The sequence below is a fragment of the Callospermophilus lateralis genome, chromosome 18 (genome assembly GCF_048772815.1).
Source record: "Callospermophilus lateralis isolate mCalLat2 chromosome 18, mCalLat2.hap1, whole genome shotgun sequence".
Lineage (NCBI taxonomy): Eukaryota > Metazoa > Chordata > Mammalia > Rodentia > Sciuridae > Callospermophilus > Callospermophilus lateralis.
In genome coordinates, this window is record NC_135322.1 from 41,857,652 (window position 1) to 41,873,841 (window position 16,190).

General features: G+C 38.2%; 1 protein-coding gene across 6 annotated transcripts in view; it reads right to left on the bottom strand.

The window, feature by feature from the left end:
- Positions 1-16,190, bottom strand: part of Cnot1 (CCR4-NOT transcription complex subunit 1) — an 80,026-nt gene that overhangs the window by 54,974 nt on the left and 8,862 nt on the right. For all 6 annotated transcript variants that reach the window (XM_076838737.2, XM_076838735.2, XM_076838736.2 and 3 more), the window contains 5 exons: positions 12,793-13,069; positions 2,114-2,221; positions 1,377-1,475; positions 938-1,006; positions 797-851 (listed from right to left, as the gene is read on the bottom strand). In XM_076838737.2, coding sequence (XP_076694852.1) covers positions 797-851; positions 938-1,006; positions 1,377-1,475; positions 2,114-2,221; positions 12,793-12,894 — 433 coding nt within the window. In that variant the 5' untranslated portion in view covers positions 12,895-13,069. The remainder of the gene's footprint in view (positions 1-796; positions 852-937; positions 1,007-1,376; positions 1,476-2,113; positions 2,222-12,792; positions 13,070-16,190) is intronic.

Here is a 16,190-nt window from a genome sequence, read left to right on the forward strand (position 1 = left end):
TGAGACAAAGTCTTGCTGAGTTGTGGAGGCTGGCCTAGTTCACTGTAATATCATTTCAACCAATTCACTCTGTAACTCTCTAACACTTTCATAGCTCTATTTAAGAGATAGTTAACAGGTATAAAGAGATCAATGGCCAGGGGCTTGCTGGGGACAGGGGAGTTTTACAAGATAAAGTTTCCCAAGATCTGTTACACAGTAACACTATAGAACTGTATTTTTAAAAAGGACTGAGGGGGGGAAAAAAAAGAATAAAAATATTCTTTAGAGATTCACTGACATTTGATAAAGATGAAAATCTCTATCATGATCATTTGCAAATCATCAAAAATAAAACACTAAATACCTTGGATAAAAAAAAAAGATGAAAAACTGAGGGTACCTGAGTGCAATGGCACACCTCTAATCCCACCGACACAGGCAGCTGAGATGAGAGAACTGTAAATTCAAAGCCAACCTCAACAAAAAGCAAGACACTAAGCAACTCTCTTAATAAAATATGAAATAGGGCTGGGGATGTGGATCAGTGGTGAGCAACCCTGAGTTCACTCCCCAGTAACCCCCCTCAAAAAAAAAAACAAAAACTGAGGGGTAATTTTACATTTTGGGGGCTGGGGTCATAGCTCAGTGGTACAGCACTTGCCTAGCATGTATAATGCACTGGGGTCGATTTTTAGCACCACATATAAATAAATAAATTAAATTAAAGTGCATCAGCAAATTAAAAAATATATTTTTTCCAGACACAAAAATAAAATCTGACAATCATCTTGCTCTTACAGTAAAAGCAACTCACCAAAACCTCTGAGATCTGAGCTGGAAGAATTCAAGAGGGCAAGACCAAAAATCACCTGAAACAAGAAGGGGGTTATGTTAACCAAAGAGTCAAATGGCTATTTTTAATTCTAATTTTGCCTACTTTTCTTAAATCACTTACCTCTTGTACTTTGCTTAACTTGAGAACTTTACTCAGCTGGGCAAATAAGTGGGGTGCAGGCTTTAAACTCTGAGGGGAAAAAATTTTTTTAAAAAAAAAGCTTAATTTTCAAAAAGATTTAAAATTATCACTGCAAACAATTATGGCAATATATACTAGTAACAGAACCTGTGGTGCTGCTAGAAACAATATGCCATATCCTAAAACTATGGAATGATAAGCTTAAGCCTTCAAATGACCCGGTGTTAGTAAGATCCTATTTATTAAGTAAACTGGCTTGAATTCATAACAAAGGTACAAAAGACTCCAAAGTAACTACTTAAAAATTATTAATTAAGAAATAATATTTTTAAAAAATCAAGGCTTAGAGTCTTTTTATTAGGAAAGCCTAGTAAGAGATGTCATTCTTAAGACTACTAAAGATAAAAATAATACCAACCTTCTGATAGTGCAATGGATTATCAATGGCATAGGACAATGTTGAGATAAAATTTGGCTTTGTAATCAGCGACGCACACTCCTGAATCAGAAACTGAGTCTTTAAAAATAAAAAGTGAGTTTTCATTAGCACTAACCATCATCTAACACACAAAAAAGTGTTATCAAAATAGAAACATTATTATCAAAATCAGCTCTTTAAAACTCATAAAGTCGGGGCTGGGGTTGTGGCTCGCCTAGCAAGTGCCAGGCGTTGGGTTCAATCCTCAGCACCACATAACAATAATAAAGGCATTGTATCCAACTACAACTAAAAAAAATATTTTAAAAAAACCTCATAAAGTCTATTAGCAAAAAGCCTATACACAAAATAGAATCTTTTGAGATTAGTAAAACAAACAATATGATAAAACTTATGCAAGATTTACAATCAAGTTAAAGAGACTCAATCAAAGACATGAGATATCCTCTCTTCATTACTTACTTGTCAAGCAGGACATTCAAATTCCTGCTTCAGACAACCCTGGCCCCAGTTTCCTAATCTAAATTAGGTCTACACCCAGGTAGAAGGGACAGACAGAAAAAGGGGAAATTCACCCAACATCATTAAGTCATCTGGCTGAGATTATTTTCTGGATGCTATTCTGTAGATGTTGTTAGCTACGCACTTTATGCTCAAAACTATAATTCAATTTGCAATTAGAGCTAAGAGGACATAAGCTCTGTAACCCCAAATACCTGATGGAAATCTTTGCCACTGCTTTTACCATCGCCACTGAAATCCACATGAGAAAATAGGCAGCGTAATAAATGCCTGTCTGCCTCAGGACCGTGCCGATTCACAATCTAAAAAGAACAAAAGTACAGTTTAAAAGAAAAAAGAGTTTTTAGAAAAATCAAAACAGGGCTGGAGGTATAGCTCAGCAGTAGAGAATCTTCCTAGCAAGTATAACACCCATAGTTCAATTTTCATTACTGCAAGCAAATAAATAAGTTAAAAAAAAAAAAAAAAAAGACCGGTAAAGTGGCACATGCTTATAATCCCAGCAACTTAAGCTGAGGCAGAAAGATTGCAAATTCAAGGACAGCCATATCAACTTATTGAGATCCTATCTCAAAATAAAAAAGGCTGGGGATGTAGCTCAGTGGTAAAGCACCCCTGGGTTTAATTCCTAGTAACAAAAAAAAAAAAAAAAAAAAAAGTGTGGGTGGGGAAAGAAAAGAAAAAAAACAACCTCATAGGGCAAAATCCCAAATTACATTACTTGTTCATTCTAGAATAAGATTAAGATGAAAGCATATAATGATTCTATTTTATTTTCTATTCTCTATTATATTCTTTTTTATAGTCTATTGTCAATGGCAGAAAACCAGCAAAACAAGTAGTGATTATCCCTTATAATACAAAGTTTTTCTCAAAGTTTTAATGTTGACAGAAGCAGTAATTCATGCCTGTATCCACCATAACTTGGGAAGCTGAGGCAGAAGGATCACAAAGTATTAGGTGAGCCTCAGGAAGGCCTTGTCTCAAAATAAGAAAAAGGGTTGGGGTTCTACTGTCATGTACAACCAATTTAAAAAAAAAAAAAAAGAACTTATTTTAAAGGGAGAGCGCTGGAGATTAATTCAGTGTAAATTACCTCTGGGTTCAACCCCCAGTACCAAAGGTGAGAGTTTTTTGGTTTTGGGGCATCAGGGATTAAACCCAGGGGAGCTTAACCACTGAACCACATTCGCAGCCCTTTTTATTTTTCATTGTGAGATAGGGTGTTACTAGGTTGCCTACAGTCTTGTTAAATTACTGAGGCTGGCTTCAAATCTGTGATCCTCCTGCCTCAGCCTCCCGAGCAGCTAGGAGGAAGGGGAGTTTTTAAAGCAATGATTTCATGTAACTCTAATTCCCTCTATGAACTCAACCTTCACTATTTGTGAGGGGGAAGGGCAGCACTGAGGATTAAATTGAGGGACATTCTACCCCTAAACTACATCCCAATCTTTTAATTTTTTTTTAGTTGTAGATAGACATAATATCTTTATTTTTTTAAATGTGGTGCTAAGGATCAAACCCAGTGCCTCACACATACTAGGCAACCACTCTACCACTGAGCTACAACACAAGCCCTAATTTTTTTTAATTTTGAGACCAGGTCTTCATAAGTTTTCCAGACTAACCTGGAGTTTTCGATCCTACTGCTTCAGCCTCTGGAGTCACTGGAATTAGAGGTATGCTCCACCACACCTGGCAACAACTTTGACTCTCTATAGATTTAGATGCTGCACTTGGGCTCCATTAGTTTCTTGATGTTCCTCAAACCTACCGGTGTTTGTAACAGTTCCTATCTCCTCTAACTGGAAAGCTCTATATTTCTACATATGGTTTGTTCTTTCACTTCCTTTAGGCTTCTGCTCTAAAGTCACCTGCTCAGTGAGGCCTTCTATAACTACCATTCCTGTAACAGCAACATGACCTGCTCCACCATAACCCCTTAGATCTACTTTACTTTTCTCCACAGCACTTGCCACTGTGTCAGAATTTGTTCAGTCATTAGAAGTTACATGAAAACAAAGAACTGATATAGTTGTGCTCACGTTTGCACATCTAGTCTAGAAAAGAGCTTATCAAACTGATGAGTGATAATGTTTACTCAATACCTTATTAGAAAATTATAAATAGCTAAGCGTGGTAACCCCAGCAGCTTGGTAGGCCGAGGCAGGAGGATCACAGGTTTAAAGCCAGTCTCAGTCCTGATTCTAAATAAAATACAAAATAGAGCTGGGGATGTGGCTCAGTGGTTGAGTACCCCAGAATTCAATCCCTGTTACAAAAAATAAGTAAATAGATAGATAAATAACACATTTACCTACTTTGGGCTGGATATCATATTAAACTTTCCTGGTTTAATCTTCAACTCTGCCAAACATTACAGAGATGGATAGGGAGAAATACACAGAGATTCCACTACCCTAAAATCCAACATTCTGAGTAAAGGAATATGGATTTACAGTCCAACTCCCAAACTTATGATCCTCCTGTAGCATAGTTTATGCAAAAGTATGTTATTTAACTTATTTCAATATCCATTTTCCTCCATCCAAAAAATGAGTTAAGGGGGAAGCAATTTCAAGGGCAGCCTTAGCAACTTAGGAGGCCCTGTCTCAAATTTTTTTAAAAAATAAAAGCTTTTCTACAAGCTTCTGAAGATGAAAATATTGGACCATCAATAAGAACCTTTCCAATTCAGGCATGGCTGCGTACACTTGTAATCCCAGCTACTCAAGAGGCTGAGGCTTGAAAATAACCAAGTTTGAGCCAGTCTCAGTAACCTAATAAGAATCTGTCTCAAAATTTAAAGGGGGGGGTCAGGGTATAGCTCAATGGTACAGTGCCCCAGTACTACAAAAAAGAGAGACAATTATTAGGCCAACTAATGTTTCCCTCAAAAGACCAAGATGAGGGCTGGGTATGTGGCTCAATGGAAAAGCACCTACCTAATACATGATCTCAAAGGTCCCAAGAATGCTCAAGATTCTATTTTAAAATATGTACCAAATTCCTTCATTTAAATTGAAAACTATAACCTACTAAATTACAATGATTAGTAACTGGAATACCTAAGTGAATATCTAAATATGCATACAAATAAAGGAACAACTCTATATTTAATTTTCTTTTGTTTGTTTGTTTTTTGGTACTAAGAATTGAACCCAGGGGTCACTTTACCACTGAAGCACATCCCTGGTCCCTTTTAAATTTAGACAGGGTCTGGCTAAACTGCTGATGTTCTTACTAAACTGCTAAGGCTAGCTTTGAGCTTGTGATGCCCCTAGTTCAGTCTCCCAAGGAATCAGGATTAAAGGCATGTGCCATCATACCCAGCTCCATGTTTAACTTTTTAACACATCCTACCTTTTTAAATGTATTTAATTTTAATGTATTACCTGCATGAATTAAGTTTGGGTTACTTTATTTTAAAAAACAGTTCATCTGCAGGGCTCAGTGGCACACACTGTAATCACACTGACTTGGGAGGCCGAAGCAGGAAAATCCCAAGTTCAAAGCAAGCCTTGGCAACTCAGTGAGAACCCCATCCCAAAATTTAAAAAGGGGGAAAATGGGGATGTAGCTCAGTGGTAAAGGACCCCTGGGTTGAATCCTTACTACAAAGACAAACCAAAAAAAAAAAAAAAAAAAAAAAAGTGGGGGCGGTGTAGAATAAGGATGTAGTTCGGTAGTAGAATGCTTTTCACCTACCATGTGTTAAGTCTTGGGTTCAAACACTAGTTGTGGGAGGGGCAATACCAACTAGCTCATGTGTTTAATGAATGTACATACCTAACAAATTCAATAAACATTCCTCCTTCCCACTTGTCACTAGGAGAAATAACAAAGGGAACAACATCCTAGACAAGCAATGAGATCTGATCACACTAAGTTACAACCAAAGCAGGGCAATAAATTATACCTGTCTCCTTAGTGCAGTCTACAGCACATCAGTCTCATAAACTAGGACAAAGCATCCAAGGATTTGCCTTTTTTATTTGTCACCAAAGGAAACTGAGAGTGCTAAGAACTAGAACTTTGTTCCCACCCCAGTTCTAAATTCCTAAACATTCTAAATGACTGTCTGCAAAGGTACTACTGAAGACACAAATTTTACTTATCTAAAAAAAAAACTTACTGAAACCTCAGTCATCAATTGAAACCAACATTCTTATGTTTTACCTTCAAAATTAATGACTAATTTATTCCTTATTTTATTCCAGTTTTATTTAAATACTAAATCAGAAACAGGAGACATAAACTAAAAAAAAAGCCCTATACCTCAAGAACTTGGGAGCAAGAAAGGTGAATAAATCAATTTACAATGTAGCATTAAGGCAACCAGATCACAGAGACAATTGCTGGAGTGCTTGGACATGTACCACCACATTCACTCCTCCAAAATAGTTCTAGATGTCCCAACAGTCAGTTCCTCCAAGATGTGCCTCAGTTGCACAATCATGTATATATACACATGCTTTACTGGGAACTGAACTAGGGGCGCTTAATCACTGGAGCCACATCCCCAGCCCTTTTTACTTTTTAAAGACAGGATTTCACCAAGTTGCTCAGGCTGGCCTCAAACTTGTAATTCTCCTGTCACAGCCTCAAGTCTCTGGGATTACAGATGCCAACATGCCTGGTTCAGCTAAAGAATCCTATTGCCTAAGTGCACACTCCTCCTGGAGCAGGCCCCATCCAAAGACAGGTCACTAAAGGCTTAGTCATTTGGGCACACTGTGAAACATCTTTGATGTATGATATAGAACTCACTCCTCATGTGGTTGTCCCAGGTTTTATTAGTTTGCATTACAGTTCTACCAAAATCGTGTCCTGTCTGCCTCCTTGCTCCCAGAGGTACTACAACTTTATAAATGCCCTACATTTCAAAGCATTTTCAGAGATAACGAACCACACCAAAAGCCCAGGTTAAGAATTGTAACTTTTGCCTCAGCAACTTAGGAAGCTGAAGCATGTGGATTGCAAGTTTGAAGCTAGTCTCAGCAACTCAATGAGGCCCTAAGTAACTTGGTGAGATCCTGTTCCAGTAAAAAATAAAATGGGCTGGGCGTGGTGGTACACACCTGTAATCCCAGTGTTTCCGGAGGCTGACACAGGAGGATTTTGAGTTCAAAGTCAACCTCAGCAACTTAGTGATACTCTAAGCAATTAGCAAGCTCCTGTCTCTAAATAAAATATAAAATAAGCTGGGGATGTGGCTCAGGGGTTAAATGCCCCTGGGTTTAAATCCCTGATACCAAAAAAAATGAATAAATAAATAAATAAATATATATATAAAAAATAAAACAGGCTGGGGATGTAGCTCAGTGGCAAAAGCACTTCTGGGTTCAATCATTGGCTCCAAAGGGGATGGAAGGACAATTGGAGCTTTTGAGTTGTAGAGAGACATCATCAGTTATACATCTTGGAAAGGTCATTCTGACAATACAGGGAAGATGTCTTACAGTAGGGCTATCAAGTGTTAAGACGACTTGGGATAAAAATTACTTGTGATCCAGAATTATTTTCTTCTGCTTTTTGCCATCTACGAACAAATATAAAGGGATTCATCAAAGGAATACTGTGGACAAAAATTTAGCATCTGCCATTTTATACATTTACCAATGGACAAAATAAAATCTTTGAACTTCAATATAAAATGAGACAGGATTGATGTGTAGCTCAGTGATGGATTATATGCTCAGCAAGCATGAGGCCCTGGGTTAAATCCCTGATACATAACCAAAACAAAGGCAGGCACAGTGGTATATGCCTGTAATCCCAGTGGCTCCGGAGACTGAAAGATGAGGATAACAAACTTGAGGCCAGCCTCAGCAATGTAGAAAGGCCCTAAGCAATTTAGCAAGACCCTGTCTCAAAAACAAAAAATAAGACAATACTACCTATCCTACAAGACTATAGCAAGGATGTGAAAAATACTATTAAATCACATTAAAAATAATGCCTGGAACACTGTGATGGAACAGTTGCTATAAAAATGGGAAAACTGACTTTACACACAGAATGACTGAAATGACAGAATGCTTAGTATTTTTCACTTATCCGTGTTGTGCCGTTAATAATCTCAATGCACCATAATATACACCTTGTTGATGGATGACAAAGTTGTTTTCTAGTTTGAGAATGTTATGATACATGTCTTTTGATCATAGAGCACATGCAGGTCTACAAGTGCGAAGTGGAACTGCTAGGTTATAACTGGTATGTCAAATAACAGAGGAAAGCTAGAAGATGTTGGCTTTTATTTTTTTTGATCTGCATGGTTTTAACAGATACATGTTTGTTTTAAGAAAATTCATCTGTATGCATGAATTGTGAATTGCTCTATGTGCACATTAACTTCAATAAAAAGTTGATTAAGCCTAACCATTGTTGTATATGACTGTAATCCTAGGAACTCAGGAGCCTGAGGCAGAAGAATAATACATTCAAGTATATCCCAGCCTCACCAACTTAGCAAGACTATATCTCAAATTAAAAGGGCTGGGATATCGGGCTGGGGTTATGGCTCAGCAATAGAGCGCTCGCCTACCAGGTACGAGGCCCTAGGTTCGATCCTCAGCACCACATAAAAAAATGAAAGTATTGTGTCCAACGACTTCTAAAAAATAAATATTTAAAAAACAAGGGGGGGGGCCTGGGATATAACTCAGTGGTAGAGTACCCCTGGGTTCAATTCCCAATATTGGAAGGAAAAAAAGGTGACTAATTAGGTGTGGTAGTGCACACCTGCAGTCCCAACACTTCAGAGGGTGTAATCCCAACTATTTAGGCTGAGGTAGGAGGATCATTTTAGTCTAGGAATTTAAGGCCAAGTTGAACAAAACGACAGAACACTGTTTTGCTCACACACAGACATATATTAGGTACATAAAATATTTGAAAACTAATTGCGCAAGACAGAGTAAATACTTAAATAATAGGTGCATTTAATTGTTATGTCAAACACTGACCAACACAGCTTTTAGAATTTATCTAAGAAATTAATTCAAATAAAGGGAATAATAGGGAAAATCTTTTTTTTTTTTTTAAAGAGAGAGAGAGAGAGAGAGAGAGAGAGATTTTTTAATATTTATTTTTCTTTTTAGTTTTTGGCGGACACAACATCTTTGTTTGTATGTGGTGCTGAGGATTGAACCCGGGCCGCACGCATGCCAGGCGAGCACGCTACCGCTTGAGCCACATCCCCAGCCCCAATAGGGAAAATCTTTAATGGATACTGGTAGAACTAGGTTTGATGCTTGCAAGATGAGTATTTATTCCAGGAACTGTTTTTAAGACTAGATGTAAGAGAGGGCTGGATGTAGCTCTGTGTAAAGGGCTATCTGAGGACACATGAAGCCCATTAATCACTAACGGGGTGGGGAGTAGAGAAATGGGAAAAACAGACTAATCAACCTGATGTATAATCTACTTTAAAAATAAAATTAAACATAACCACAATTTCCATGAACACTAAAAATAAAAAAATTTTAAAAAGCATACTTGCCAAACACAGTAGCACACCTATAATCCCAGCAACTCAGGATTCCAAGTTCAAGGCTAGCTTTAGTGACTTTGAAAAGCCCTAAGCAATTACAGAGACCCTGTCTCAAAATAGTAAAAAACAGCAAAGAATGTAGCTCAGTGATAAAACATCCCTGGGTTCAACCCCAGTACCAAAAAAAAGAAAAATGAGGGGCTGGGGTTGTGGTTCAGCAGTAGAGCGCTCGCCTAGCACATGCAAGGCCCTGGATTTGATCCTCAGCACCACGTAAAAACAAATTTAAAAAAAAAAGAAGCACCCAGTAGTACCAAAAAAAAAGAAAGAAAAATGAAACAAAAGGTATATGCTTACACAAACCTCAATTTTAAACTCTAGAAGTTACCTGTACAATTACATTTTATACATAGATGAAAGAGAACTAGTGCCAGGTGCAGTGGCACACGTCTGTAATCTCAGCGGTTTAGGAGGCTGAGGCAGGAGGATTTCGAGTTCAAAGTCAGCCTCAGCAAAGGCGAGACGCTACACAACTGAACCAAGACCCTGTCTCTAAATAAAATATAAAAAGGGTTGGGGATATGGCTTAGTTGGGTAAGTGCCCCTGAGTTAAATCCCTGGTACCAAAAATAACTAGAATAGAAAAGAAAAGAAAAAGGGCTGGGAATGTGGCTTACTGGTTTAAGTGCCCCTGAATTCAATCCCTGATATCATAAAATGAATGAATGAATGAATGAATGAAGAGTTGTGGATGTGGCTCAATGGTTAAGTGCCCCCAGAGTTCAATCCCCAGGGCCAAAAAAACATACATACAAAAATAAGTGTTATGCACTAAAACTAAACATACTACTGAACTGTCTTAAAAAGACTAAATGAAATACTTCACAAATCAAACCTACATAAAAAGTAATTCTACTTACAGGACCCCCATAATTCTACTTATAGGACATGATGGAGCACCCCCATAATTCCAGCTACTCAGGAGGCTAAAGCAGAAGAACAGCAAGTTCAAGGCCAACCTCAGCAATTTAGTGACACTGTCTCAAAATAAAAAATAAACAAAAAAGGGTTGGGGATGTAGCTCAGTAGCAAAGCACCCTGGGTTCTTTATTATAATTGGCAGTACCAACCCCCGCCCCCCATACACACACACACAAAGATGGGAGATGCAGCTCAGTGTAGAGCACCCCTGGCTTTAATCCCCTGCATCATGAAAAAAAAATAAATAGCAATTTTAAAAAAGATCGATCGGGGCACAGTGGCTCAAGCCTTTAATCCCAGCAGCCTGGGAGGCTGAGACAGGAGGATCGTGTATTCAAAACCAGCCTTAGCAATGGTGAGGTGCTAAGCAACTCAGTGAGACCCTGTCTCTAAATAAAATACAAAATAGGGTTGGGGATATGGCTCAGTGGTTAAGTGCCCCTGAGTTCAATCCCCAGTACAAAAAAAAAAAAAAAAAGATTGAGAGCCAAAAATCTGAATAGGTATTTTGCAAAAATACATTAAAAATTAATACATGAAAACTCAGTTATCATTTGCAAATCAAAACCCACAAGAATGGCTAAAAGAAAAAGGACAGATATGACGACTGTTAGTGACTTTGAGGAGAAACTGGAACCCTCATGCACTGCTCCTGAAAATGAAAAATGATGCAGTGCTTTGAGAAAGTGGCAATTCTTCAAAATGTTAAATATGGGCTGGTGGTATGTATAACTCAGTTGTAAACAAATTGCCTAGCAGGCAACAGTCTTCAACTCTATCCCCAGCACCACATGCACATATACACACGGGTGCACACGTGCAGGAGCGCGCGCGCGCGCGCGCGCGCACACACACACACACACACACAGTTCCCATGGGACCCAGCAATTCCATTACATACATACACAAGAGACCCTGAAAAAGCAAAATGTACACACAAAACATTGTAAATAAATTTTAAGCCATGCACTGAAATGCACACCTGTAATCCCTATGACTGAAGAGGCTGAAGCAAGTAGATTGCAAGATGGAGACCAACCTTAGCAAATTGGCAAAACCCTGTCTCAAAATAAAAAATAAAAGGGCTGGGGAGATAACTCCGCAATATGGTGCCATTGGGGTGAGGGTGGGGGATTGAAAGAAGGTAAGCACATAAGGCCATATACGGTATAATGTAATTCATTTTTTGGGTACTGGGATTGAACGCAGGGCACTTTACCACTGAACTACATCCCCAGATCTTTTAATTTTTTATCTTGAGACAGGGTCTTATTAAATTGCAATCCCCCTACCTCAGCCTCCCAAGTTTCTAATATCATAGGCATGTGCCACTGTACCCAGCATATAATTCCTTTCATACATAATATTCAGAATAGGCAAATCCACAGAAGTAGAAAGCAGATTAGTAGTCAGCAACAACAGAAAGGAAGAAATGGAAAATGCCTGTTAACAAATCAAGGGCTTTATTTTGGGGGATGAAAAATGTTTTAGCACTACATAGTGGTGGTGATTTGCACAACTTTGAATCTACTAAAAAGCTACTGAATTATACATAAGTTTTAGACAGACATGATGTCACACATCTAAACCTGGGGACTTGAGAAACTGAGGCAGGATGGCAAGTTCAAAGCCAGCTTGAACAACTCAGGAAGATCATATCTCAAAATAAAAAATTAACAGGACTAGGGATGTACATATCTTAGTAGCAGAGAATTACAAAAAATAAGTAAAATTAAAAGACGAGGTCATGATGGTACACGCCTGTAATTCCAGCGCAGCAACTTAGGAGGCTGAGGCAGGACAATCACAAGTTCAAGGCCAATCTGAGTAACTTAGCAAGGCCCTAAGAAGTTTAGTGAGACCCTGTCTCAAAAAAATAAGAAGTTCTGGGCATATGGCTTAGTGATTAAGCACAACTGGGTTCAATCCCCAGGAGCAAAAAATAAGAAATAAAAGTCAAGAAAAAAAAATTTTAAATTTGAGTTTTATGGTTTGAGTATTCTCAACTTTTCTTTATGTGAAGGAAAACTAGCACACAAACGTCAAATATTTTTAATACAAAAAAATAGTAAAGGGGCTGCAGTTGTAATTCAGTGGTAGAGCACTTGCCTACTATGTGTGAGGCACTGAGTTCAATCACATAAAAATAAACAGATACATAGGAGATAGATAGATGGTGTTATGTTCATCTACAAGTAAAAAAAATTTTTTAACAAAACATTGAATATCTTAAAAGATTCGAATAAGATGTCTTTTAACATATTACAGTGAAAAGAATCACTTACAGAGGCAAAGGTAAACTTTCATGCAACATATCCATATAAATTTACAGCTTTATTCCTACTGCATACTCATTCCTTTAATGGTATTTCTTTTTCTGACTTGATTACTTACATGCTGTATTTCCTGCTGGCTGGCTCGGTAATTTTTCTTGGTTAAATTGTCCACCAGGTAGCTGATTTGAGACAAGGCCAGCGAGAGCGAGTCAAGATTCATTGCTGGTTGGGGCGGAAGCAGGCGGCCGAGCCCGGCGCAAAATCACCATTATTCCCCTTTAGTCACCTCAGAGGCAGGTTAATGCTTTCTTTTGTAATTAGACTATATCTGGTGTCTGTATAATGTCTTCAGTTCTTCTTTACCAGGGGTCTTACTCTGTTCTGAAACATGGCACCTGTAATTTAAAAAATCCAGAATTCTAAATTAGAATTAGAAACGGGGGAATGGTTAAATAAATTTTATCTCTGTCTCAGCAACTAAAATGTTACTGGAAACTTTAGAAGAAAGTAAATACTCCATAAGTCAAATTCTTTCCTACATTGTTTAAAGTATTCACTAGACTAGATACAGTAAAACACGGCTGTAATCCCAACAACTCAGGAGGCTGAGGGTGTAGTAGGATCCCAAATTCAAGGCCAGCCTCAGCAACCTAGTGAGACCCTGTCTCAAAAATTTAAATAATAATAATTAAATTAAAGGGGGAGGGGGCAGAGCCTGGGGATGTTCAGTGGTAAAGCATTCCTGGGTCCAATCCTCAATACACTTCCCTAAAAGAAAATGTCCCATGCCCAGGGCTATATCACTGCCACACTGACAATTAAAGACTGTTAAATAGTAAAACACAAATTTCAACAAGCCCACCTTTATTACAAAGTTAATACATTCAACTAATAATCATTTCTCAGCTCTTACTGGATCTACTACTACAGTAAACCATACTTTATTAACCAAACTAGACACTTCTGTAAGTGAAGGGGGCACCCTTAACAATTTACATATGCCTTGGGATATAGCTCAGTGGTAGAGTTCTAGTATGCACAAGGCTATGTGTTGGATCCCAGGCACCACAGGGAAGGAAACAATAGGTGTAATCCAGGCTATCACCTCTCATGGCTCACTCCCTCCTCCCTAGATGATCTCCATTACAGGCTTTTGGCCTCATGTTTTGGAGTCCTTGGACTATCACTTTCTTGGTAATTCAATCTTATGGTTTTACAAATTATCTACATCAGGCTAGGGATATAGTTCAATAGTAGAGCACTAATCTAGTATGTATAAGGCCCTAGGTTCAATCCCTAGTACCACAAACACATACACCAGCAACTCCCAAAGTTCTATCTCTAGTTCAAACCTCTCTCATGGCATCCATATTTGTACTATATAATTTTTTATCTGACATCTCATACACAGTCTGTTACAAGACTGCAAAGCCTTCCCCTATCTCAGTCGATACTAATTTCATCTTAAAGTTACTCCGGTATGGGGGTTGAAGGTTGGGGATGTAGCTCAGATGGTAGAGTGCTTGCCTCACATGTACAAGGCCCTGGGTTCAATTCCCAGTACCACCACCACAAAAAAAAAAAAAACAACACATTACTCAGGTCAAAATCTTGAACTCTTCCATTCCTCCATAACCATTCTCTTAAGAAATCCTTTCAGCTATACCAAATCTAATTAGTTCTAACCCTCTCCAAATCTATGATAATCTAAAAACCATTATCTATTACCTGGATTACTATACTAGCCTTCTAATTGTTCTTTCAGGTTCTAGCCAGACAAAAGTACTTTTCAAATATAAAAACTCACTCAAGATTTGTCAAGCAGAGTTCAAAATCCTCCACTGACTCAGAGTGGAAGCCTGAGTCCTTACAATAGCCTAGGAACAGTTATACAGGATTTATGTAGCCACTGACACGCTCTTGGCTTCCTCTCCTACTCTTGACTACCTTACTATTTATTTTCTCTTAACCACAATACAATGACATCCTTGCTATTTCTCAAAAAAAAAAAAAAAAAAAAAAAAAGTCCATTTTAAGGTCTCTGCATCAAATGATGCAGAATCCTTCTCCAGGAGAACCATCTTGAATATCCTATGCAAGACTACAACACCCACTAACCACATCTGTGACCCACGTATTTCCACATCTCATCACCTAACATAATGTATAACATACTTATATTTGCCTATCTTTTCATATTAGAATGTAAGTCCCATGAGATTGGTGATTGTAACCGTCTATTATCTATTATTCACAAATTTATTTTTAAGTACTAAAAGGTCCATACTAAGAACTCATTAAAGCTTCTATGTAATACATACATAGCTTACAACTTTATAACCTGTGACAGGGCAGGAACAAACTCGTGATATAAAATATGCACTTAGAATGCATGAGGCCTTGAGTTTAATCCCAAGCCCCAGCTCCGCCCAAAAAAGTGTTCCACTGCACAAAATAGCAGGAAAACCCACTGAAATTTTATTGATCTGATACAACAATCACAAAAGTAAATAACAGATGACTTAATTTATCAATCTCAATAGCACATACCAATAGCACCAAGTTAAGACTTCCTAGCCTCATCATGTACATGTAAATATGGATCACAATAACAATTTACAGCCCATGTTTATTCCAAGTATTATAATGCAAAGCTATAAAAACACTTTCCAACAAGCTCTCCACAGCTGAGCATGCTCAGCTGTAATCCCAGTTTACTAAGGAGGCTGAGGCAGGAGGATTCTTAAATTCAAGATCAGCCTGGGCAACTTAAAGAAACTCTATCAAAATTCTTCCATAAAATGGGGCAAGGGCAGGAAGCAGTGGCTCACACCTGGTTATCTCTGGTACTAAACCATCTAGTCCTCTTATATGAACCTAAAAAAATGGTAGTAGTAAAGTCATCAAGGAACAACAGCATGATTCTGTCACTGGACTTTACTTTTAAGTCAGAAACTTAAGTTTCTCTTAAAAATGAGAAACAGGCCAGGTAAGGCTGGGTATACAGTCTAGTGGTCAGAGCATTTGTCTTGCATGTGAGAGGCCCTGGATTCAATTCCCAGTACAAAAGAAAAAAAGACTGGTGCATGCCTGTAATCCTAGCAGCTCAGGAGGATCCAGAGTTCAAAGCCAGCCTCAGCAATGTCAAGGTGCTAAGCAACTCAGTGAGACCCTGTCTCTAGATAAAATCAAAATAGGGCTGGGGATGTGGCTCAGTGGTTGAGTGCCACCATCCCCCCTGAATTCAATCCTCGGTACCCACAAAAAAAAAAAAAAAAAAGACATATCTGTGATCCCAACAACTTCGAGGCTGAAGCAGAGGATCCCAAGTTCAGAGCCAGTTTGAGCAATGTAGGGAGACTCAGTATCAAATTTTCAATAAAAAATTAAGAAGAGCTAGGGGACTGGGGTTTTAAGGAGTAGAACACTTGCCTAGCATTGTGATGCACTAGGTTCAATTCCCAGCACCGCATATGAATAAAATAAAGGTCCACTGACAACTAAAAACAGAGCTAA